At 37.9% G+C, this 26,786-nt stretch overlaps 1 protein-coding gene across 4 annotated transcripts in view; it reads right to left on the bottom strand.

Moving 5' to 3' along the window:
* Positions 1-26,271, bottom strand: part of MAP3K7 (mitogen-activated protein kinase kinase kinase 7) — a 66,715-nt gene extending 40,444 nt beyond the window's left edge. For 2 of the 4 annotated variants that reach the window (XM_061207691.1, XM_061207692.1), the window contains exons 1-6: positions 25,910-26,271; positions 14,177-14,287; positions 11,012-11,077; positions 10,470-10,515; positions 9,157-9,295; positions 1,207-1,331 (exon numbers count right to left, since the gene is read on the bottom strand). In XM_061207691.1, coding sequence (XP_061063674.1) covers positions 1,207-1,331; positions 9,157-9,295; positions 10,470-10,515; positions 11,012-11,077; positions 14,177-14,287; positions 25,910-26,029 — 607 coding nt within the window. In that variant the 5' untranslated portion in view covers positions 26,030-26,271. The remainder of the gene's footprint in view (positions 1-1,206; positions 1,332-9,156; positions 9,296-10,469; positions 10,516-11,011; positions 11,078-14,176; positions 14,288-25,909) is intronic. The other 2 variants (XM_061207689.1, XM_061207690.1) reach the window with 1 other exon arrangement.
* Positions 26,272-26,786: the final 515 nt, after the last annotated feature.

Genomic DNA, 26,786 nt, shown 5'->3' with positions numbered 1-26,786 from the left:
GATTACTAAATGTTTCTGAATTTTATGCGCTTTCATACTTCCTAACGTATGAATCACACATCTTCAGTTCAACTTTTCTCATTTAAAAGATAAGTTGATGTTTTTGATGTTTTTATATAGAAACCTCATATGCAATTTATGGATTACTCTTTTAGAACTTCAGTAAGACACAGAGACGTAAAACAAAGTAAGCATAAGCTTACCCTTTACTTAAGGTTCTTAGTATCTTTACTTCTGGTCCTTGCATTCTTTCTAAGGCATGCTCATTTAAACTTTAAACTGCTAATTCTTTTTTTTTTTTTTTTTTTTTTTAAACTGCTAATTCTTAATCGCTAGGAAACCAACACAAAGTACAGTCGATCCTCATGATTCCCAGTATTGTTCTACAAAGTTGCTGTGAACCTTGAATTAGTGAACACTGAATCATCTGCTCCTAGGGGAATTACAGGGTTGGGCTCCGAAACTGATCAGTTGACATTTTTGTCAACTGATCAATACATAACCTTGTTTTATGTGTGTTTCTGTTTGAAACACCTCATTTAATATAAATTGTTGATTCATTAATATTGAACTCATGGCCAACAGCACTGTAATTCATGCCTGAATGAAGATTAGCTAGCACATGTATTTTCTCTGTAAGACACATCACAGCCTTCTGATACTTAGGAACACTAGAAAGCACTTCAATATTACTCGTAGAGGCCATTTTAAACGGTGAAATCATCAACACAAAGCACAAAAAAAGGAAAAAAATGAGGCACTAAATACATCACAGAAGTGATAAAATAGGAGAACTGATACAACAGGGCAGAGCATTGCCTTGTTTGACCTCAGCTGGGAAGGTGTGTGTTGGGTGACTCTAAATTTTTCCCTGCTTTGTGCACGCCTGTGAATGACTATGAAAGAATTATGAGTACTGATTTTAGGATACAAGTAGGCAATTTTGCAGTTATGGAACCTGAGAATGAGGATCAACCGTACATATGCTTGAACTTCATAGAGGGTGCTAGACAACGTAAATCTTGCTGTGAGATTCAAGATCTAAGGCTATGTTTATTTAATACCTCCTTAGACTTTAGTATATATCTTATAATTATATACTATGCAGAAATAAAACCATGGAAACAGGGAAAAGCCATAAACACACTGGATTTACATGGAGTAATAAGGCAGATTATCAGTCACATCACGCTTTTGCCATTTTACCTTCAAAAACTTCAGGTGCCATCCAAGCAGCACTCCCCTTATTATTGGTCATGTGTGTCTGAATGTCACAGGCTGTACCAAAATCACAGATTTTTAAAACTGTCCCCCCTGCAACCAGCAGCAAGCTGTTTTAAAAAATAAAAGGTTATAAGACCAATATTTGATTCTACAATAAAAGAAGAGACATTTGTGGAAACAGAAAAGGTTAAGCAAAATGTCACCATTCAACTTCCGTGAAATGTTACCCACTCACCTATAACAGCTTAATAATACAGAGGAATATCAGCAAAAATTGACCTTAGCCTAGTTCTCTTAGGGAGACTGCTAGACCCAAATTTTGATGTCTCCATTTCTATCTCTATAATTTTTCGTGACTATGCTTCTCTCTGGGCCAAAATAAAACATGGGGTTTAAAAAACATCTAGCAAGTGAACATTATGGTGTCCTGAAATGGGAGTGGATGGATATCAATAGTTTCATAAATTGTTCGTCCCCTATACTTAACCTTAACCGGTGTTTTTCAAGCTACAGGCAGAAACCTAATCATAAAATTCTAGATCACAGATCTGGAAACCTACATCACAAAACCAATTCAGTATACTATGACAGCATTTAAAAAATAAAATAGAAAATATCAAAGTGCATCACAACTACTAAGATTAAACATTGTTTCAGGAAAGTTCAGTTTCAGTTCTATATACATTAATACGTACACACGATAGATTGTGAAGTATTTCTTACTGTGGATGATGGTCCTGAAGTTTGCGAACCTGCTTTGCTCTTATTAACCTTGCAGTGAGCAGAAATGAGTCTTCAGCCTAACATAGCAAGACTGGTTAGCTGTTCACTGACCCTATTTCCTTTCTTCTCTGGGTACATTTCTTAGCCTTCTGAGCAATTACGTATGGCTATATGACAATTCTAGTCAATAGAATGTGATGTACTTCACCTCCAAGCCCGGCCCATATGAACTCTCACATATATAAACTCCTTTTCCTTTCCCCATATGTCACTGAAGGCACAGGATTCTGAACTACAAGACAGAAGGAATCTGGGATCCTGACTCACCATGTGAATCAGGAACATTCACTTTGGACTTCACGAGCAAAAACCAAAAACTTTGTACTTTAAGCCATGAGACTTCAGGGCTTATATAACAGCGTTACTGTAACCAGTATGAGAAATGGTATTGAAATGGGTGTTGCTATAACAAAAATCTAACATATTTGGTATTGGTTTAGCAGTAGGCAGCAAGAACACTGAAAGTGGAAGCTGGAAAGAGAGAAGATCCATGTAATGACGTGGCAAAACATTTGGTAAAATTTGTCTCCTGTGATGATTTGTGGCTTTAAAGGACTGGAAAAGCTGACTTCTTCGACTCCAAACAGCAGGAAATAAGATTCACAAAGGCCCATTAAGACAGCATTGCAGCAAAGAACAAATTAAGAGAAAAGTACTTCCCATCTCAGCTTCATGGCCTCAAGGTGCCTCCATTTAGTTGAGAAAAGGCACTGAGGCCTGGAATCAAATAAACTAGGCTCAAGATTTTGTCTAAGAAGGAACTGTGGTAGTATTAGTCACAGGCACATGGAACTGACTGGCACCTGGGGGATCAAAAGCCCACGTCTGAGGAAGTTATACTGCCAACGGAACCACAGGCCTGGAATAAAGAAGCTTCTGACTGTCGTACAATGCCCTCAGGACCCCAGATGTGCAGAAGCAGGAAGCAGGCTATGAAAGCTGGACAGCTTCTGAGGAGAGTATATGGCCCAACACCTACTCCTGACACTACTACAGAGAATGGACAAGGAGAAGCCTACAAAAGGGTGAAGCTAGGAGTCATAAGCAATGGAAAAAGGAGTTCCTCTCCTAGGGCAGGATCAGAGTCTGATCAAAAGACAAACCTCTCACAACTCCAGGGCAGAGGGACCAGAAAATGCAGGACTTCATTGCTACAGACCAGTAGCTTCTGTATGTTTCTGTTGTTTCCTTTTCTCAATGGAGCCTTTTACTGATGGACCTCTCTTCTACCATTTTGTGTGTGTGTACGTGTGTTGGGAGGGGTTAGGTGGGGGGGTGACAGATAACTTTTCTTTTTAATTCATTTGTTTCCAGACTGTGAGGAGCTATATCCAGACCTGTTGGAGAGGACTACACAGCATCCTGAGATCCTGGACCGTGAGCCAGGTGGTGACTGGAAGATGTTTAACTGGCAAAGGGCAGTAAGTGGTTCTACTTGTGTGGTAAGAGCAGTAGAGACCACAGGCAGATGTGGCTGGGACTGACCAGCTGCTCACCAAATCCATCCCTTCTTCCTCTGGAGCACAGAAGACATTTCCCAACCTCTCTTGCAGGTAGGTGTGGCTAAGATTGAGCTGTGGCCACTGCTATGTGGGTAGAAGGGACATGGGTCACTCCATGGGTCTGGCTCCACAAACCTCTCATACATCAGCTTCCTTCTCTTTACCTGCTGGCTGAATGCAGAGGTCCCCAAAGTCCTGGAGGATGGTAGAAGTACAAGATGGAGGGAGCCTAACTAGGCCCTTGAATGACCATATGGAAGGTCATCTGTCAAACAGGAATATGTTTTGGATTTCACCTGAGTCAGAAATAAATTTCTGCTGTGATAAGCCTCATGTTGGCTATAGCAGCTAGTGTTAAAACAACTACTATACTCAGCTATTAGATTCTCTTAGGGAACTGGTACTCATAGTCTTAGGTTTTTCATATCCGAATGCAACTTGGTACTCCTATAAGAACTGAAATATATAAAGAAATCTGAAAGTGTACAAAGAACCATGAACATAAAAGATAATTTTAATTAGCTTATTATTATTAAAAATTAATTATACATTTAAAAATATAAATCACTCTCTACATCATTACCTAAAAGGCTTATAGGCATGTGGGTTATTCTGCAAACCAGTAGAAACAATTCTTTATTTTGAATCCCTTCCAACCATCTTCTCTTAAATGCAAAAGAGGTACTACTGTTTTATATAGCCAACGTTTATTTTAATGTATGTTTACTGATTTTATTTCACTATTCCTTCTTGAATCTTATGCTCGCCTTAGGTAATCATATTCTTTCTTCCCCAAACACCTTTAATGAAGGTCTACTTACGATGAATTCACTCAGGTTTTGTTTCACAATATCTTAAATGTAATTTAGGGCAGGTACACAATTCTGAGTAGAGAGCTATTTTTTCTCAGCTCTGTGAAGTTACGATTCCAGTCCTCTAGCTTCCATTGCTGGTGTTGAAAAGTATACTTCAGTCTAACTGTCAGTCCTTTGCAGGTAATCTCTTTGCTGATTGAAAAATCTCCCCTCTGTTTTTGCTGTTCTGTAGCCTCATTATGGTGTGTCATAGGGGAGATTTCTTTTCATTTATCCTGCTTAGAATTCATATCTTTTATTTGGAAAATTCCTGGCTAACCCCTCTTGTATTAGTCTCTCCCCATCCTATTTTCTTTTATTGGAATTCTAATTCTATGCTGTTAGTCCTCCCTTTCCTTCTCCCCATGTTCCTTAACCAATCATTTTTTTCATTTATTTGTCTGTGTTGCATTCTGGGTAACTGCAGATATATCTTACAGCTCACTGAATCTCTTGTCACCTATTTCATATCTGCCATTTAAAAATTTTAATTATTTCTAAATGTTTTATTTAGTTCTTTTGGCCATGTTGATAGTTTTCATTCCTTGCACATTTTAATTCCTTCATTTCTGTAAATAATTTGAGCATATATATTTTATACTCCATATTTGATAATTCCAAATATCTGGAGTCTTACTATTTGAGGGCTTCATTCCATTTTGTGTTATTTATGCTGACTTTTACTCATGGTAACTTGCATCCTTATGGGTGTGGTAATTTTTACTGTGGCTTCATATTTGATTGATCTTAATCTGGAAAAATCCTAAAGACCGGAATTGAAAGTATATGACTTTAAAATAGAGTTTCAGTCACCCTGAATGCCCTGAGACACCACCAATCTCAAAGCACTTTTAACCTGTCCTGTTGGGATTTTTTTGATTGGGCAAGTAGAGCAAATTCAAACTCACAACAGCATGAGGGGAGACTCTCAGTTAAAAAAATAAAAGCTTGTCTAGTCAGAAAACGGATTTTTTTTTTCCAGTCAACTTTTCTTTTAGTTCTTCCATCCAAGATACTGAACTTAGGCAGAGGTCTCAGTTCTGCTCCCTCACCTGGTACAGAACAAAAGGTCTGCAGCCTGTTACACAGAAGCCGTTAAAATTTGGGCCTCTACATTCTTGATACTGGCAGAGGCTCACAGGACAGCCCTTGGTTTCCCACTCAGGGTTCAGTTCTCTCCATCTTTTGGCTTAATGATTCCCTTATTTTCTTGTAAGATCACCTATGCATGTAAAAGGATGTTTGTTGTAATATGTAGCATCTCTGGGTGCTTGCTGTAGGATGTTTTTTCAGTTTATCTGGTTTGCCATATTGCTGGAGTGTCAAAATTCTTATCATGTGAGTATAAGAGTCCAAGCTATCCCTGTGAGCACGCACAGGATGTTAGATTTTAAATGCATACATATCATGGCTTAAATTTCATGTGCTTCTCAAAATAAGGTATGAAATTTTGCCAATACATTAGTGTATGCTGGGATAAGTGGCAGGGAGCCAACAGAGTCCCAGGTTAAAGCCAGCACATCTCCCTGGACCAACATTTTTACTCAACTGTAAGTATCTTTAACATCCTAACAGTGACTTCAAAACAAATTGCATAACACAGGACGTCGAATGCAAAATTCTTATGCAACTTTCCTTAAGAAGGCTTTTTAAGCTCTGTCCCTACTCTCAGACTTACTCAGGTTATATACATCATAACTTTGTTCTGGGGGGTTACGGGGGTAGGGGGGAAAGCTGAGAAGCACCAATTTAGGAATTTAGGGCCTTACAGAATCTCAAAAATGTCAACTGATTCGGCAGCATTGTATTTTCTAAAAACAGTTCTATAAATTAAATCTTCCCAGTCTAAGACTGCCCATCAGGCCAAGAAGAGTTTCTATTTTAATAACTCACTTTACTTAAGAGGTAGTAAGGAATATTATTTATCCATTAAAAATAAAGAGGTAAATATCTGTATATAGTAATATGAAAAAAAAGTCCCAGTAAGTGAAAAAAGCAACATTATGTATAGTGTAATCTATGCATGCTTAAAAAACAAAACAGTGCTTATCTCTGAGGATTGGAAATGGGAGGCAGAAAAGACTTACTTACATTTTTAAAAATAACAACATATACATAATTAAAGAAAGTAAAGTAAAAATAAACCAATATAGAAGAAAGAAAACAACTGTCCTTATTTTTAATGTCCTTATTTTGAAGATGTTACTAAAAATGTTCAATCCCAAAACCATTTTTATGTTTAGAGTATGTGTGTGTGGTAAGAGTATAACCCTATCATGATTAACATGACCCAATAAAAGATTTCCAGAAAATTTTCTGAACTTAAGATTCCAACTCTTCTAGGTGCTATATTACGCAAATATAATCACCAAGTAGCATACTCTTATTCAGGTTTTCCTTTTGATGACAAACAGAAATAAAGACGGGTAATATAATTTGCATCATCACATTGTAGTAATATTCAACATCGGGTTGGGGATTCATTATAATTACAGTTAATAAATTCTTTGTAAATAATTTTGTTACAAAATTCTAACTGGAGAGATTACTTAGAAAGTTAGTTTTCTTTTAGTCCAACATGACTAAGATAAGCCAGATAAACTACTATTCACATCTCCATAATGCTACAAATACTTCTATGATAATTTAGGTGGAAAGAATGTTAAACGCAAATTACATGCACTTCAACAAACAAAAAATGTTTCCTTGTTTTATTGCTCTTAAGCTCTTACTACTTTTAACCCAAGATAAGAATTCGGTAACTGACTTCCTTGTTTCATCCTGGTACACTCAAAATATCACAATAATTTTTCTGAATGACTTTTATATTATTATTGCTATTATTAGTACTCCTTTACTCATAAGACTTTGGATGAACTTGCAAAAGATAAATAAAACAGGGGCACTAGTGCAAGTTGATACTGTATAAAACACCTAACCACATCATCAGGTCCCTTCTTTATAAGCCATTCTGAGGAACTCTTCCTGACCACAGAATCAAAAGGTTTTCCAGTGACAATAAGATACAGCACATGCATTTGTATATACAATTATATATGAAAGCACAGTCACTCCAAAGAATTTTCTTTTCCCCAGTACATTCTGAAAAATCACTTCTAATTCTAAAGCCCAATTTGTATGCTGGGTGCCCCACAGGAAACGTGCAACACTACAGGATGAGTCCAACCATAAGGATGCCCGAGAGAAATGAATGACCTAGACAGACCAGACCTCTTCTAAATATGTTAATGGTATTTATTAGCAAAAGGAGAGTCCCCATCTGTAGATGATTTTGGTAGGACGTATCTGGTCTGTCTAAATACGTTGGTTAAATAAACCTAACATTTATGGATTTTTGGGGTATGGTTGGATGGAGAATGGAGGTAGCTGTTTAAGCTGTGTAATTATGGAATATAAAAGATGTTAAAAAACTAAAATAACTTTTTTGAGAGATATTTTAAAGTATATTGTTTAATAACTCATCAGTTATTCCAAAGCCAAAAAGGTCCTAACGCAGACAGGTGACTTTCGGGAGTTGCATCTAATGGTTTCTGGCTCCTCCAGGAAAAGGATGCTTTGCCTGTGCCTGATACTTGCCTGTATCCTTTAAATCAGCCAATTTGTTGCTGGATAAGAGCTATGATTTTCATGAGTTTGCTTTGATAATTCAACTCTTTTAAATGGGGGGGGAAGGGGGGAATGGAGGACACAATCTCCAAAACTAGGGAAAAAAAAGTGCTTTCTTCTTTACTAGCCAAGACAGGTAGCTGCAACAACAACCTCAGGAGTCAAGTTAAAAAAATAAAAGTATCATAAATCTAGGGCTTAAACATTATTTGACCAGGGACCTGGGGAAAGGGAAATCAGTTTAAGCTTGGAGGTGGAAATAAGGTACACTAACTAGCGAGAACAGTGATTCCAAGAGTTGAAACCTATGTAGAGTGTATCAGATTAGATAGGAGAGTGAGAAGTTATACCCAGAAGGGATGCTTTAATGCTTTAAACCAGCATCAAGAGAATGGAATACTTGAGACTGATTTTCTAGGGGATACCTCTTATCTGAGGACTGATGTGGTGGCCAGGGGTAGAGGCGAAAGAGCATATGGGGACTTTTTACTTTCTCACAGGTGGACAGAGAAGAAAAAAATAGAAATGGGGACAAAAATATGTGTTTTCTTTAATTGTGTACCCACAGAAACAAAAAATCCACAAAGTTTTAGCCTTTAAAAATACTTATGTAGGGAATTTTGAAGTTCTTTCAAAGTCCCAGAATCCTCAATATGGAGAAATCCAGAATATTTTCAATTTCTACTCAGATGTGCCAGCAATGCCCTTTGCCTTCCTCTGAAAAGGCAAATAATAACCACTCTGCATATTTGTGTGTAATGTCGACATTGTGCTTATTAGGGATAGAGTGGGGAACAAGACAGACTTGTCTCTGCTGACATGGAATTAACTATTTAGGGAAAACAATACATACCGTGGGCACAAAATAGGACTTACAGACTAACAGATTCTAGAATTACGCTCATCTAAGGTAGAAGTTATTAAAAATAAAAATTCAACTAAAATAAAAACCCCACTAAAGACAACATTCTAAAATGCAAGCTTAGATAAATGACTAAATGATGAAGGTGAGTTAAAAGTAAACAATCTTAAAAAAATTAAAAACAAACATTCTTGAGCAAGCCAAAAGGGATGAGAGAAGAAAAACTGATGTGCAACAACCAGCTTAAATTAGGGAGTGGGTAGGGGATGGCAAGAGAGAGAGACACCATATTATTAGAACTTACTTTGGTGGTTTCAGGTCCCTGTGAATTAGAGCTTTGGGTTGCATGCTATGAAGATAAGCCACTCCTTGGGAACACTGTAAACACCAACTCATTGCGTGGGCAGCAGTGTAATATGGCAATGGTTCAGCACCATGCAGCACTGCAAAAGAAAGGCACAAACTAAAAAGAACTTTATTGCATATAACAAAAGACACAAGGTGAATGCAAGCACTATCAGAACACACGACTGGGTATTTTCCTACACATGCTCCCATCGGTCCTGCTTTTCATTCTTTTCTGAATAAAAAGATGGAAATAGTTAATGATTTCAAATGGATAACTACCACATAAATACCTAACATTTAATAGGATTCTATTAACTGTTATACATACATTCAAGTAAAATTAATATACATTACCACGTTTTTTCATATTGACAGATGCAGTCTTTCACACAATAATATAAATTATAAGCAATGTGATGACATACTACTATAAGAGAGATACAGAGAAATACTATGGAAGGAAACAAAATGTGCATCAAGATGTTTACAATTATGCTTTCTATAATAGCTAAAAACTAGAAATAGTTCAACCAAATAAAACACGGGAGTATTAGATAGCCATTAACAATGACGATCACATGAGCAGGAAATATAAGTAGAAGTTTATATAAAATAATGTTAATTTAAAAAATAAAATGCTACAATTTATTTTACATAAATGCTGTGACAAGAGAATATTTATATATGTTTGGTGTTTCTTACAGTGAAAGGGTTAGCTCTGCTCTATAAAGGTAAATAAACGATACAGTTTCCTTTCATTGTTATCAAAATGACATATATACACTAACATGTATAAAATAGATAGCTAATAAAAACCTGCTGTATTTAAAAAAAATGTTCTGTGAAGTGAGTTTTCACAATTTTATTTTTGGGGAAAAAAGCAAAATAAAGCAGAATAAGGATGTGTGGTTAAAGAGTTCCAAAAGAGGAGACTGAAAGCTAAGAGAGGGCAAAAAGAAAAAATTAAAAGTATGAAGATATTTTAAAATCTATTTAAAAAGCAAGTTTGACTTTACTTAAATGCTTTTAACATTATGCAGAGTACCATCAATTTAAAAGATTGATATCCTTACACTTCTAAATTTCACATACTAATGTTGTAGCATCTTGTCTTTTCATTTTTAATCTTTAGCAGATTTCTTTTTTTAATTACCTCCTTTTGGGACTCTGAGGATAAACTGTGAAGAACATTAAGTAACTTACAGTTTATATTAAAAGCTTTTCAATTATTTCACTCTACTAGATAAAGACAGGTTTAATGACACTCACCATTATACAAGGAGCCCCCTTCAGCATATTCCATCACAAGACACACCTAAAGGAAACATATGCCAGAATAATTAACCACAGAGCTATAGCATCTTAGGGAACTTGAGAGATAACTTAGTTCAACCTCTGATTTTATAAATGCATTAAAAATCATTCTTTTGTCCCCTACTATGTGAATAGTGCTAGAGGAAATAAAAGGTATCTATGATCTAAGACCTTGTCTTCTAGGGGACCACTGTCTAAGAGTGCAGATGCATATAAAAACATAATCACGAGATCTTTGGTGACTTTTTCCAGTGCAAATGAACAGGTGCTGTCATAGGATATTGTAAGCCTCCTAAGAAGATGAGGTTACTGGATAAGACCACCTAAGACAACTATTCCCTTATATTGTGTTGCTAACAGATTAGAAACACATACAGTACAATTTTTTATTTTGAAATAATATGACAGATCAAAACAGCTTCATAAACTACACAGCTGCACGTATCTGCCACGTCATTTCTTATAGACAGAGTATAATGAAAAAGTGACAAACTTACTGGATTCAAGCAGGCTCCATATAGCTTTACAATGTTAGGATGGTTCACACGGGATAACTGCCGAAGCTGTAACAAATTAAGGTTTCTTTTAAAAAGTGCTAACTTTTAACGAAGTGATCTCACAGTATCATTCAAATCTTAACATTGTACAAAACATTAGTGTAATCAATCAGCAATCACTGTTTCCTATGTAGCAGGCACTGTGGTCCTAACTGCTTGCCCAGAATGGCACAGAATCCCTGCCCAGAGCTCTCACTGTTTAGTTGGGGGAGAGACATGTACACAAATAATTAAAGCAATGTGCCAAGTGCTATAACAGGAGTTATGTACAAGGCATAAGTACAAATTAGAAGAAGAAATTAACTTTGGCAAGAAATGTTAGGATGCCATCCCTGAGATGGCACTGAGCTGAGTTATCCAAACCAGAAGAAGCCATATCATCATCATCATCATCTTCAAAGGTGATGGTTGAATGAAGAGCCGACCTACTCTACGCTGGGCATTGGTGGGCACTTTACAGATACTGTATAATCCTCACAACTTTGCAAGGTAGGTATTATTTTCATTTTAAAGATGAGGTACCTTTAAGATAAGGCTCAGAGAAGGTTAAGTGAGCTGCTAAATACCCTAGAGTTAGGAAACAGTACAGCCAGGGTTTGAACTTTGGTCTGACTTAAAATCTGCATTCTCTTCCCTCCATCTTCTATCTCTTGAGTTAACTCCCTCTTCTCCATTCCCACTACCATTGCCTTAGCAATTCCAACCTGAACCACTGTAGTAATTACTACAGCCTTCTCCTAACTGGTCTCCTTACTTCCAGTTTTATCCAATCCAATCCAATGATTCATATGGAGGTCAGTGAGGGGTCTGGCTGTACTCATTTCCCTTTCTCTACATCTCAAATTTCTATTAACATATCCCCCCCAAACTGCGCCTTGCTCTCTCTTCTCTTTCTTCTCCCCCTTTTCTGCTTCTCCCCCTTTCTTCTGCCTTTCCTTCTCTACTACCTACATTATACTGCTGGCTCATATGAAGTCCACTAAGGTAAACCTTTTTACTGCATGCTACTTAGAAAGCTGTATTTTTCTACAGCCAACATTTGTAGATTTTCAGTCCTAATAGAATTAATATCACTATTTATTATATTTCATCTCGTTAAGATTCACTACTGAGCTTCAGACAGCAGATTATTCAAGCATTTATTCCTGTTCCCTCCTCAAATACCACTAAGACGGTAAAGGTACTTTTTTCAAGGCATAAACTCAGAAGGATGAAGAGAATGTGAAATGAGAAAACAGCACATATTTTTGGACGTTGGACAGCAAATGACTAGCAATAACTGACACAGCAGACCTAAAAGAAATAAGAAAAAGTGAGAAGCAACAAGATTTATCTCACAAACCTTCCAAAAGGTGGAGGAGTGGTAGTAGTACCAGGTATCTATTCATACAAGCTAATAAAAGAGCAGAGATTGCTTAAAAGTTAGACCAAAGATTCCCTCCAGCCCTGACTTCAAACAGCTTAGTGACTGCCTCTTTACTGTCTCAAAGATTAGAGGTTGATTCTTTACAGAAGGTGTAATACCTTCCTAAATATAGAGATATATATTTACTATAGAGATATAGAGATAAATACAAAGATAGAAATATAATAATACCTTCTTTAGTGAAGGTGTGAGTCTCTGGATCGGGGGATACCATATAAAACTAAGGGATGAGCTCAAAGTAGTTGCCTCTGAGAAGCAGAAAACTTGATGTGAGGAGGTACGGGGATTAACGTTTTTTTTTTAGTAAGAATACGTGGAGAACCATTTGACAATTTATCAACAAATTACATGTATACATAACTTTGATGAGAAACTTTTTTTCTCCAAGCTATTATGAGCTTTTTGACTCTGGATTACTAGCCTTTAACACATATTTTTACCTAGTTTTAGGAAACTGCCAATACAACAGTATACGATCAATGACCTCATATAAACCATAAACAAAAATTGTGAATAAGGCAAGATAAGGCCAGACTCCTGGAGCATACTACTATAGATCATCTTTCTTCATGATGACATCAAACCATTCATCAGCATTTCTCAACTCATTCAACTAATTACAAAAATCCACTTCATCATCTCACAACTAAGTTCTCATTTCTTCATGTTATACATTAAAAAGTATCATGAAGTATATTTTGAAATTATAATTAAATAAAATCACAGATATAAATTCAGAAGGTTTATAACGTAAAGACCACCCATCTATTGGCCAATGAAGTTAAAAAATGATAAAACCATTGATTTATTGAAATACTGTGATCTAATATATAAAACAGCATAAAAGAATGAAGCTGGTAATACAATAATCTCATGATTATCAAATTCTCCTCCATCATCAAATATGTAAGAGAAGAGAGTTGTAAATTTTCGTGCTAAATGAGGAAAACCAATTTGAAATTGTTTTTCCTTAAAATAATCTCATTCGAATTTCTAAAAATGTTCAGTTAAAAATGAAAGCATAAAATTTCCCTTCTTAATTTTAGATAATGGGAGAGATTACCATTTCTTTTCTATTTTAAAATTTAAATTCTATGCCTTGAAATAGATCTGAATTACATGGAAGAGATTGTATTTTAATTCAGGGATGAATTCATTTATGTAGCTAAGTCTCTTTTCCCCTGATTTTTTTTTTTTAATTAATTTTATTTATATTTATTTTTTGGCTGTGTTGGGTCTTTATTTCTGTGCGAGGGCTTTCTCCAGTTGCGGAGAGCGGGGGCCACTCTTCATCGCGGTGCGCGGGCCTCTCACTGTCGCGGCCTCTCCCGTTGCGGAGCACAGGCTCCAGACGCGCAGGCTCAGTAGTTGTGGCTCACGGGCTTAGTTGCTCCGCGGCATGTGGGATCTTCCCAGACCAGGGTTCGAACCCGTGTGCCCTGCATTGGCAGGCAGACTCACAACCACTGCGCCACCAGGGAAGCCCTCCCCTAATTTTTAATCAGAATTAAGAGTGTGAATGAAAAAATGTTCCTATGGCATTCCCTTTGGTTCAACCAAACTGCTGATGTTCAAGTATACAGAGAAATGACAGCTGAGAAACATTTTTTTTCATAATATTAAATTCACAGAGTATCTTAGGTGAAGAACTACACAACAGAAATGACACTTCAACTTACCTCTACAATAAAAGCTTTCCTCTCAGATTCACTTTCTATTTGTTTAATAGCAACATCTTTTGCTCTCCACTTAGCTTTGCATACTACTCCAAAAGCTCCTCTTCCAACGACCTTTAAAAAAAAAAAAACAAAAAACCCACGAGAATCAGAAACAAATAACAGCCTAATTCATAACACTGAAGCCAATCTGAAAGATTTATTAAAGAAGATTTTTAGAAATCATCACGATCTGGATTTGCCACTGAGCAGGTATGAATTTTCATTAGAGTGAGGAGATAATGAAATGTACTGTCTCTGTCTTTGAAAGTTTATGGTCTAGACATCTCTTCATTCTCAAAACCGAAAACAAACAAAAAAGACAGAGACAGAAAACAAATTAAAACAGGCAAGATGAATGAGAAGGCAGAGAGAAGATGGCTTGGAAAAAAATAAATAAAAAGCAGAAACATATAATCAATGTTTTAAGCTCTCATATTTATGAAATTAAAAAATAGCTTTTAAATAATTCAGTGGGGGTAGGGAGTAGAGGGGAAAGGATAAAAATATAGATGATAAAAAACTGGCCACTGTGAAGGACAGACAAAACATAGTATCATATTATACAATGGAATATTATTTGTCAAGAAAATGGAATGAACTACTGATACATGCTACAACATGGATGAGCCTTAAAAACACTACACTCGAGTGCCAGACACAAGAGATCACATATTGTATGATTCCAGTTATATGAAATGTCCAGAAAAGGCAAATCTTTAGAGATAGAAAGTAGATCAGTGGTTCTTTGGGGCTAAGAGTGGAAACTGGGATTAACTGTAAATGGGTAGGAGGAATCCTACACCAAGGTGATGAAAATGTTTGAAAACTGATTTCTGGTGATGTTTGTACAACTTAGCAAATTTGTACAAATCATTGTACACTTCAAATGGGTAAATTTTATGATATGTAAAATATATCTCATTAAAGTTTTTTTTTTAACGTTAAAAATAAAAATTGATGATATGTTGCATTATTGTTGAAGCTGATGGGTGGCTCATGAATTCATTCCTCTCTCAGGCTATTCGACTTTTATTAATGTTTGAAATTTGCCAAAATATTAAAACAACAACAAAAGAATAGCTTTAGATACTTGTTAGAGCAAAATCATTCTACGTTATCACTGCAAATGACCTTAGTTAGGTGCCATCTACTCCAATCTTTCAACTTCCAACAGATCTAAGTACTTCCTTAAGCAAAAAATCTAATTCCCTGTACAGCTCTCATTTATGATGTACTTCCTATATAGTAGGCACTAAGCTAAGTGCTTTACATACATTACATCATTTACACAACCTTAGGTGACAGGTACTAGAGGTATCTTCATTTTACAGATGAAGCACCTAGGTTTAAAGAAATCAACTAACTTGCTCAGGGCTATGTAGCTAGTAAAGAACAAGCGCAGTCTGATGCCAGGAAGTCTAACACCAGAATGTTAGAGATCCTGATTTGTACACATATATCTGTATTATATGTCAGAAAGGAGCAGTGATATCTTCTCTTGGAGGAGGAGTCTTCACTTTAGGCAAACTTACATGTACAGGGACTCCTTGTGGAGTAAGAAAGGGGTGCTTATAACTACCAGGACAGTAGTTGTAAACTGAGATGGATGGCCATTCTAGCCATAGCTCAAATTCCACTTCAAACATTTACACAAAGCAGTATGGACATTTCTCATGTTGCTTAATGTATAAAACCACCCAAATGGTTAACATTTATTGAATGCCTATCATGTGCCAGGTACTAGTCTATGTGCTTTCATGCATTAACACATTTAATCCTCCTCCATTAAGGTAAGTAGTAAACTGAGTCAGACGGTTGCAAGTTGCCCAAGATCACAGGGTCAGAGAAGCCAGGATTTGAAGCCTAGAGTATGTAATAACCAATTCACTCTATATTCAGCCTCTGTATGTCATTAACTTAAAGGAAACTGGGCTGTCTTTCCTTTAGTGACTTTCCCTTTTTCCATTCCTAGCCCTGGGTGCTCAGGGACCTCCTGCTTAGGCTCTAGCCCTCCTCCACAGCTCTCATGAGGGAAAGGAACCAACGTCAGTTTTTTGGACTTGTCATTCAGTTACTTTAACATGAATGGTTATTGGTTAAACCTGGTACCATCAGAATAACAGAAAAAGCACACCTAGGATCTGGAACCTAACAGACTTGAGTTTAAATGTAGGTTCTGTCTGCCTATTAGCTACCAATACTGGTAATGTCTTTGAGCTTCTGCTTTCTCAACAGTAAAAGGGAGATGCTTACATTTTCCTCAGAGAATATCTATAGTGTTCATAAGTCAAAACCAGGCATTTTCTTCAATACTACAAAAGAATAATAAGTGCTTGGAGCTGGGTATGAATCAGTTTCAGGAGCTATACTCCTCATTTCTCTCACAACTAACCACAATGATTGGCAAACAGGTCCTAAAATGAATTTCAACTTTATGACAATGTCGGCTAAGAAAGCATGGATGGAGACCAGCCAACCTATTGATATTACTATGAAATAATGATGGTGAAGTAATTTAATATATTCTTCAATTATATATTTACAAATACATCAAAGCAACTGGTACTTGGTAGGTCTCCTCTTGTTTCATTTTCCTATTCTCAGAAATGTCCCCGCAGGGATTCCAAACATTGCATTTGTGGATCATATGCATCTGTTGTAAAAACTGTGTAAGGTGTGCATGACTAACTGTGATGCACAAATGCCACCTAGTGCTGAGATGATGGCTGACTCTGAGTTTGCAACATAAAACTATGATAACAAAATGTGGGCAAGCAAGGACATGATAAGCTTCCTCCCTTTTGTTTAAGAAAGCAATTTTTTGAACTGTCTGAAATACAAACAGGCATATTCATGTAAGATGAGAGCCCATGTACTTAAGAAGCCTCCACTCACATTAGGGCCATATTATATTTCACATGTATGGTGAAACAACAGATCTAAAATGATAATAAAGTAAGTCCAAGATGCCCAAGGTTGTACACATAAACTGAAATACATGATAGAAAAAATAACTGCTGTGAATTCAAAGGTTAGAGGCACAGAGTCAATGCTTAACGAATTATATTTCTGTGTATCTAATGATTCTGATCACCAGTTCCAAGGTGTGGAGGGGGGTTTTCCCACACTCCCAAGCAATTCTCAGATACCAGCTGGACATCCTACCATTCAGCTCAATTCTGACATTATCCACCTGGACAGAGCATCAGATGCCACAGGTTAAGGGCTCAGTTCTACCAGAGTGCTCCCCCTCCCCCTTGAGAGGCCAGTCACAAGCCAGGTTATCTATCACCTGTGCTTCTGATCAACCAGCTATAGACTGGAGGTACCAGTGACCCCCTCCCTTGGGTTTGATTAATTTGCTCAAGTGGTTCACAGCACTCAAACACTTTACTTACTAGATTACCAGTTCACTACACAAGGATATAACTCAGGAACAGCCGGGCAAGGTAAGCAGAAAGGGCACGGAGCTTCCACGCCCCCTCTGTGCCCCACTTTCCCCCAATCCTCATGTGTTCACCAACCTGGAAGCTCTCTGAACCTTGTCCTTCTGGGTTTATACCGAGCTTTATTACAAGGCCATGAATGATTCAACCTCCAGCCCTTCTCCTCTCCCCAGAGGTCAGAGCGGTGGGACTGAAAGTTCCAACCCTCTAATCACATTGTTGGTTCTCCTGGCAACCAGCCCCATCCTTAAGTGTGGTCCAAAATTAACCTTGAGACATCTTTATCTCTCTCTTCACTTATGAAAATCAGAGGGTTTGGGGAGCTGTGAGCCAGGAACCGTAGACAAAGACCAAATATATATATGAGAAATATATTTTGATCATTTGAATGGCCAAGTACCTATTTCTTATAAATCACTATATCACAGAATCAAAATGTGACTTCTCATTTTTTCAAACGGCATAAATATTAGGGGTGAAAGAAAAAAAATATATAAAGAATTGATTCCTGCCTTTGTGGGATGAAAATGAGGTAGAGAAGAAATTCAAGACAAAACAACAGCATTGAAATTTTTTTAAAAAACACTTCCCGGCTGAAGAGAGCCAAAGGTGAGAGTCCATGATGGCAGCTTTCAGGATAGACTTAGGGCTTCAAGGGCAGGAAAGACCTATTCCCACGTTCCCTCCCTCCCAACTTCTCACTGAGATCCCCAGGAGGAAGCAGCCTCACAGGATATGCTTTGCCAACATGGGAAGCTGCAAATGAGTAAGTGTGGCAAGGGAGACAGTCAGAGGGAGGCCCTACCCAGGTTCTCTCAGCCCCGACAGTACAGGGAAATGATACAGAAAAACTCTTGCCAAGAGAAAAAACAAGGTAACTGAAAACTGAAGAGTCTTCTGACTGCAGGAAGGAGGCTGTTGGATGGTAGACAGCTCAAATACAGGGAGCTAAATGCAGAGCTCAGCTGAATTTCAGAGGATCAATGAAAGCCAAAGGGGAAGGCCTAGTCAGCAAGCAGGGAAAAATGGGTAAGATCTCCTGCTTTCGAGGGGTGAAGTGAGGCTAATGCCAAGAGAATGATGAACTTCATTTCTTTACTCCTTAAACCAATATTTCTTGAATGTCTACTATATCCAGCTACCATCTGGGATACAAGAGATACAGCTGTAAATAAGACAAAGGCCCTGATCTACGAGGAATGTACTTTCAATTTAAGGGGGGCGGGGAGAGGAAAGAAAAGACAGTCAGTAGACAAAAAGATGAATAAGAAAAATATCAGCTTGTAAAATAAATGCTGTGTAGAAAACCAAAAAATTGAATAATGTGACAAAGAGACTGGTGAAACTTATGGCTGGATAGTATGAAATGCCATCTGAGGAGGTTACTAACTTCATATTTGAATGACACATGGAACCAAGCAAAGAAGAAGAAACAACTAATGTAAAGGCCCTAAAGGGGAAAAAAACCCCCTCATTTCCTATTCAACAATATTTGAACCCCATCTATAGACTAGGCGTTATCCTACGCATTCCAGACAAAGAAGGGAACAAACCAAACCAAAATCCTTGCTCTAACTACTTATATTCTCGTGGAGGGAGACACATAAAGAGGAAGCAAGATTTATTAAAAAAAAAAAAGATATATTTTAGAAACTAATAAGCGCACTAAGAAGAAAAGCAGCATAATTGTGTGTGTGTACACGTGCGTGCACTACCCCCACCCCAGTTTTAAACAGGATAGTCCTGCAAGGCCTCACTGAGAAAGGTGATACTTTAGTGGTGACCTAGAGGAATAGTTGGAGTGTTTGGTGTGAGCAGAGCATAGTGGGAAAAGGGAAGAGTGATGCAAGTTAAAGGTGGAGATAGCATTGACATATACACACTACCAAATGTAAAATAGCTAGCTAGTGGGAAGCAGCCGCATAGCACAGGGAGATCATCGCATAGCACAGGGAGATCATCTCGGTGCTTTGTGACCACCTAGAGGGGTGGGATAGGGAGGGTGGGAGGGAGATGCAAGAAGGAGGGGATATGGGGACATATGTATACATATAGCTGATTCACTTTGTTATACAGCAGAAACTAACACACCATTGTAAAGCAATTATACTCTAATAAAGATGTTCAAAAAAAAAAAAAGATAAAGCTGGAGAGACAGGCAGACTCTGGATCCTGAACGGCTCTTGGCACCATGAAAAGGAGTTTGGATTTCAGTCTAAGTAATGGGAAGCAATTAGAGGAATTTAAGGAGGAATGTGACATGATTTTGCATTAAAAAAAAAAAATCATTTCTGGCTCTAGTGTGAAGAATGGATTGTAGGGAAGCTAGCGTATATACAAAGAGAGACCAGGTAGAGGCTGTAAAAGCAGCCCAAGCAAGAGAGAAGAGCTTTGAGGACAAGGTTGATGGTAGTGCAGAAAAATGGGCAGATCTGGGATAGGTTTTACAGGTAAAGTCAAAAGAGCTTGCTGATGATCTGCATGCAGGCAGGACATGTGGACAGGAAAAGAGATGAATCAAGGATAACGTCTAGACTCAGCACCAGTTTAATGAAGGATAAGAAAGACTGGAGCAAGCAGATTTTCCTTCTTTTTTTTAACAGCACAGAGTTCTGATTTAGTCATATAAAGCTTAAGATGCCTATTAGATATCCGAGCGGAGATATCAAGAAAGAAAGTGGAAACATGAGTCAGGGAGAAGTCAGGCAGGAGATGAAAACTTGGGAGTCATCAGCATTTAGTTGGTACTTCTAGTCAATCAACTGGATGCGGTGACCAAAAAATAACATGTAAATACTGGGGTCCCAGAACTGAGCTTTGAAGCACTTCAACATTTAGAACACAGAGGAGAAGAAACCAGCAAAAATTGAGATGCAGCAGTCAATAAGGTAGCAGGCAAACCTGGAAAGTGTCACTAGAAGCCAAAAAAAAAAAAGAGTTTCAAGAAGAAAGCAGACACAAAAACAGCAAAAGCATTAGGCCAATGGCTCTCTAAGTGTGGTCTCTGGGCCGGAAGAATCTGCATTGCCTGGAAATTTGAGAAGATGTAATTCTCAGGTTCCCACCCAGAATTACTGAGTCTGAGGGTCGGGCCCAGCAATCTGTGTTTGAACAAGCCCTTCAGGTGATTGTGATATTTGAGAATGACTGTATTAGGTTATATTAAAACCATAATTAATAGTGAGACAAGACACTTCACTGGAAACCATGACATAGACCAGAGAGCCCTCCCTTGCTGAAGTTTTCCATAAATAATATGGACATGACATCTTGGGCAAGAAGAAAGAAAAAGAATTCTTGTGAGCAACCTAATGTTTTTCTTGACACATAGTAGATCAGGGGAAAAGAGTGGCACAGATGGCAAACTGCGACACAATGGCAACTGATGTAAACAATGATAAAACTAATATTCAAACTACAAAACACTGAAAGGAAGTCACTTTTTACTTACTACCAAATTTCTAATTCACGTTCACAATCAAATATGCTTTTTGGATTGCATTCATATCTTAGTAAGGTTCTTTGACATATTATCATTAACAATTAGTTTGAACTGACAGCTTTCCCCAAAGATCAGTTTTCACCAAGAGTGTAAAAAATGGTGCACATCCAAATTACAAGTATCCCCTCCAACACACACATCCATCCAAAATGGTGAACCTAGAAATAAATATTTCAGACATTTTTCACAATCCCTCAGCTGTAAAAATAGAAGAACAGAGGAACGCAAAGAGAACTTTGGTTTTAAAAGGGAAATCAATTTAGAAACATTTCCTTCTGAATTTATGAATGTTTTCTAAATTAAAATGTTCTCAGATTAATTCTCTTATTATATGTAGCTCTCCCCCTATGGTTTAGCCCTCATGGTTTTGAGTCCACAACTTTAGTCTCATGTAATAAAGCAGATTTAAATTTAATTTCTTAATAAAAAGTACAGAAGAATAAGAGAGATGATTATAGAACATTTCCATGCAATTAGTATTAAAAGGCACAAAAACCAAAATCAGAAATTGGTGTATGTGTTTAAAGAAAGCAACTCCTTTAAAAACTAATTTAAGACGGAAGACTACTCCATTCCTTTATTCAAGTCAGGTTTTTAAAAACAAAAAACCACCTAAACTAAAACTACATGGAAAAGCACGTATGCCACTGTGCTCTTAATTTACTATGAAAAACTATTTATAGAAAACCTTTAGATGCTAGGCATTGGAGTTACAAGTGTGAATAAGACAGGTTAAACTTTGCTGGGGGGATACATAATTTTGGTTACTGGTAAGTGCCATGAAGGATAACAAAAATGACAAAGATCTAGGTTGCTCAGGGAAGGCTTCTCTAAGGAAGTAACATTTGAAGTGGGACTTGAATGGTGAGAAGGAGTCTGCCATTTGAAGTTCTGGGGGAAAGAGCATTCGAGGCAGAGGAACAACTGCAAAGAAAATTCATCTTAGTATCTTTCCCAATCTATGATGCTTACTTTATTCAAAATGTAGTTTCAAAATCTTTCCCACTCAATGGAGCCTTCTGTGATAAACTCTACTTTCAAATTATGGGTTAAGTGCTCAATTTACATTACATTCATAGTTTTAAATTTGTGGTCCTGAAAATCTAGTCTCACAGTAAGTCAAAGTTTTTAAGGAGAGAATCCTAGGATCCTTCTATTCATCTTCCATAATCTTAGCAGTATTATCCACAGAAGACACTGTTCATTAAATGCTCAAGACCAACTATTATAAAGGAAATCAGTATTTTGTTTCCCCATTCTTACAATAAGGTTTGGTTACAGAGTACTTCAGAAAGAACCAAAGTGACCCTGTAAATCCAAATGGAAAGAGCAAATGACTCAGGAGTGAGAAATCGCAAATTCATTTCCTGGCTCTACCATTTACTTAGACATGAGGCTTCTGGCAAATCAAACTCTATGACCATTTGACAATATCTGTAAAATGGGGGTATCATTTGCCCTATTTAACCAGGATTAGTTAGTCACAAACTACAGTCCACACGAGATCACGATCACTGTCCTTAAAGCTTACTGTGGAAACACAGCATAAACGCTGCAAACAATAATGTGTTTTCCAGACCTACTAGAGAATGGACTTGAGGATATGGGGAGGGGGAGGGGTGAGATGTGACAGGGTGAGAGAGTGTCATGGACATATATACACTACCAAATGTAAAATAGATAGCTAGTGGGAAGCAGCCGCATAGCACAGGGAGATCAGCTCGGTGCTTTGTGACCACCTAGAGGGGTGGGATAGGGAGGGTGGGAGGGAGGGAGATGCAAGAGGGAAGAGATATGGGAACATATGTATATGTATAACTGATTCACTTTGTTATAAAGCAGAAGCTAACACACCATTGTAAAGCAATTATACTTCAATAAAGATGTTTAAAAAAAAAAATAATGTGTTTTCATTTTAGAGCTGGAAGAAGCCTTAAATGATCTTGTTCAATCTCTCATTTTACATGAGAAATCAGAGGCCCAGAAAAATAAGGTGACTTGCTCAAAGTTACTGAAATACATTATGGCAAAATCCGTATGGCATCGACATTTTCTAAATACCCAGCCTACTGGGTACACTTTTTTACCACACCACACTGCCTTCACCACTTCTTGCAAGCTAGTCCACAATGTGCATACCTCACAATGACAAAAGCTAAATGACTTTAAAAAAAAAGTACCTACATAGGTTCCTGATGCTGAGACCTGACATAATTTGATATCAGAATTGAATTTAGGAAGTTCCATGCTGATATTACTGAGTCATGATATTAGAGATATTAGAAATGTAAGGCGTAAAATCAGTTGATGCCTTAAAAATATGCACCTACGAAATGAGTGCATATTTGGCCTATGGTTGGAGTATTTTTCTTACATAGTTTCCAACTGAATTGATATAATGCTGATTCAATTACACTGTTATTTGAGAAACAGAATATGATTTTCTTTATTTATACACAATATACTGGTACCACATAAAATACTGAAAGCAACATAAAATACTTTTTGTTTTTAGTCACCTTTCTCTGTTCTCTTATTCATGATTTTAAGCTAGAAGCAGAATCTAAGTTAAGAAATAGTTACTGAGTGCCGTGCACCCTAGATTATATAACACTGTTTTAATGTGAAAATAAAGAATATAATGAAAATTATGTAACAGTTTTAACATTAGAAAAGTCTAAATTCAATCTTTAACATGAAATTAAACTGTGTAATAAAAAAGTGAGAAGAATAAAATTAGATGACTGCCTGACATTAGAAAACTTCAGCTACAAACAAAAATTTACTCCTCAAGAATGTCCTAAAAATACCAAAGAAAAGTTGAAACATCAAACATCATCTAAACTGAAGAAAGGGTCTTTGGAAACAGAACCTCAATCAGAAGTTAAGTGGCTTCGGAGGAAGAGCAGTAAAATGATAAATGACACCTTAGTAATCAAGAATGTAAAATGCTTTAGAAAGTAGTGTGGGAAAACTAAGGTGGTAAAAATCAAATGATGTAAGTCTGTGAAAGCATTTGGAAGACCATGAAGTACAAGTTATTATTATATGACAATCTGTAGTCTACAAGCATAGCAGTTCACCACAGAGCAGACGTAAATGCTTATTTAAAAACTGTAATTCTTTTATACTGACTCACCAAATTTTCATTCTTAAAAAAGAAAGAATGTTAGCCATGAAAGCTGGATCAACTATCCAATTCTTAAAAAGGAATTTATCATAGCCTCAATAGAACACACACACACACACACACACACACACACAAATTCCCCCCTCTTTCCAAACTATGGGTCCTTCTTTTAGCCATGTGACCTTAAAGCAGGTCACTGTTCCTCTCTGTAACTCAGTTTCCTAGTAATGTGTGTCAGGCAGTGTTGGGTGTTTTGCATGTATTACCTAATAAAATCTGTTATACAAATAAAATGAAATAGAAATTATTATCCCTATTTTACAGTTAAGGAAATGAAAGCTCAACAAAGTCAGTCAGGAGACTTGCTCCAAATCATACAGCTAATAAGTGGCATAGCTGATATACTGAACCTTCATCTAACTCCTTCCAAAGGCTTCGCTCTTCCCACTTACACTATCTTGTAAAATGAGGTTGTTTTCAGTGACCTTTAAGGTTATTTTATTCAAGTAAAAATATGATTAAATAATCCATTATTCTTCCAAAACATGTATAGAAAAAAAAATATTTGTTGAAGGATAATTATCTCACTACTTTTAGCTTGCCACCACCTAAAAATAATTTTGAATTTTTAGAGTAGAGGTAATTGAGAGTCTGTAATATAGGACATACAGGGTTCTTTTTGGTGTACGTAATGTAAGGTGTTTAGGTGATAAACAAATGGTAAATAATAGATACAATTTTCAACCAAAGTTTTAACACTTTCTAAAGTGTATCTTTACATATATACAGATTTTACTTTTCTAAATTTTGTGGACTTTACAACCAAACTGTGAATTTGAAAAGCAGTGTATTAAAGGCACATTATTACCTTTCTCTAAAATAATTTAATTTATTGCAGAATAAAGAATGGATTCGGGTTTTCTAACAGCGATTTTTGGTCTGACATATTCTGGTTGTCACCGAAATCATTAGTTATCTCTTCAGAATATGCTACTTGAAACATCTTTTCATCGTATAGCAGTCTACAGTACTAAAGGTGAAATCAATCTAAAGTAGTCTAATTGAAGGCAGAACATTTACTATTACGACTACTGCTCTACGGAATTGGCTAAACTGAGAACCATTCCGTACTCGGGGAAAAACCGTGTTAGATCTCAGGATGTATTAATCATCAAGCATCCATAGAACACCCACTGGGCGCCAGACGCTGAGCTGGAAGTCGAACATAATAAAATCCTTGGCCCTTAACAACACCATGCCTTAGAGAACCAAAACTCCAAAACGGCTATGGTCTTTGCTTAATTTTACTACCGAACAGATTCGAGAACTGGTGGACCACACGACCGCACCAGTTCATCCTTCTCTGTTTGAGACGACCAAAATCCAGGCACCGGAATATCAAATTCAAACTCAAGAGTGCCGAAGTGAGGAAAAAAGAGAGCTACACCGGAGCAGGTGAAAGCGGAGAGTCCCCTTTACACCCGGTCTCCGTGGGGTGTGGGGACACCCGGGTGGACCCCGCGAAACAGAGGGGTCGAGGAGGCGCCTTAAGAGTCGGGACCAGGAAGAGACCTGGACAGGCCGGGGCCGCCGCCTCCGTGCCGGGCCTCGCTCACCTCTTCCACCTCGATCTCCTTGTAGTCGATCTCTTCAAAGTTGAGGACTTGGGAGGGGGCTTCGATCATCTCACCGGCGGAAGACGAGGAGGACGAAGAAGCGGCGGAGGCTGTAGACATGATCCCTTGCGGAACCCGGGGGGCCAGGGAAGGTTGCGGCCCGGACAGTCCGGGGGAGACCCGCGCCCACCCGCCTCCGGACCGACCTTCAACCTGGAGCCACGGCGGTCCGTGGCGGGGACAGGGGCTGCGGCCACAGCCGAGTCCCGGCTCCGGCTCCTCTGCGTTTTCCTCCGCCGGGCCCCGCCCACCAAACTTCCGGTTCCGGCCTAAAATCGGAAACCAGAGGTGGGCGGTGAGCTCAAGGGAGGGGAGGGGAGAGTTTGGTGACAGAGACAGAGAAAGGAAGGACGGGTTGGGGGTGGAGTGGGGGAGGGCGAGAGGCTAGCTTGGACCCGTTGGACAAATTTCGCGAGATCTTTGTTAAAGGGCCTCAGCAACCGGAAGATACCGCGAGAGCTGGCGCGTGACGTAGTTAAAACGCGCGAACGGAAGTGGCGCAGAGCATGATGGAATATCAGTATGGTTGGTCCTCTAGGAACCAGCGGGAAAGATAAAACCTTCGGTTTGTACTCTGCTTCGTGAACTATGTTGTGACCCCGCTCCCTTTTCCCTCAGAGACCTGCAGACGGACGGTAGTGTTGGCTTGAGTTTTTGTGACGAAGCTTACTTTTCAGTTTCACCCCTAAGGTAAACTGAACTATTTCTTAAAAAGCCTTGGAAAATGTGTTTCCCTCAATGTGTTTGGAAGGAAGCGGTTGCTACTGTTACTTTGAGCCAGTCCCTGATGCTATGAGAGATTCTAAAGAAAATAATA

This window comes from Eubalaena glacialis, chromosome 12, assembly GCF_028564815.1.
Source record: "Eubalaena glacialis isolate mEubGla1 chromosome 12, mEubGla1.1.hap2.+ XY, whole genome shotgun sequence".
Lineage (NCBI taxonomy): Eukaryota > Metazoa > Chordata > Mammalia > Artiodactyla > Balaenidae > Eubalaena > Eubalaena glacialis.
Note: the sequence above shows the minus strand (reverse complement) of the source record. Positions and strands in the feature narration are given on the sequence as shown.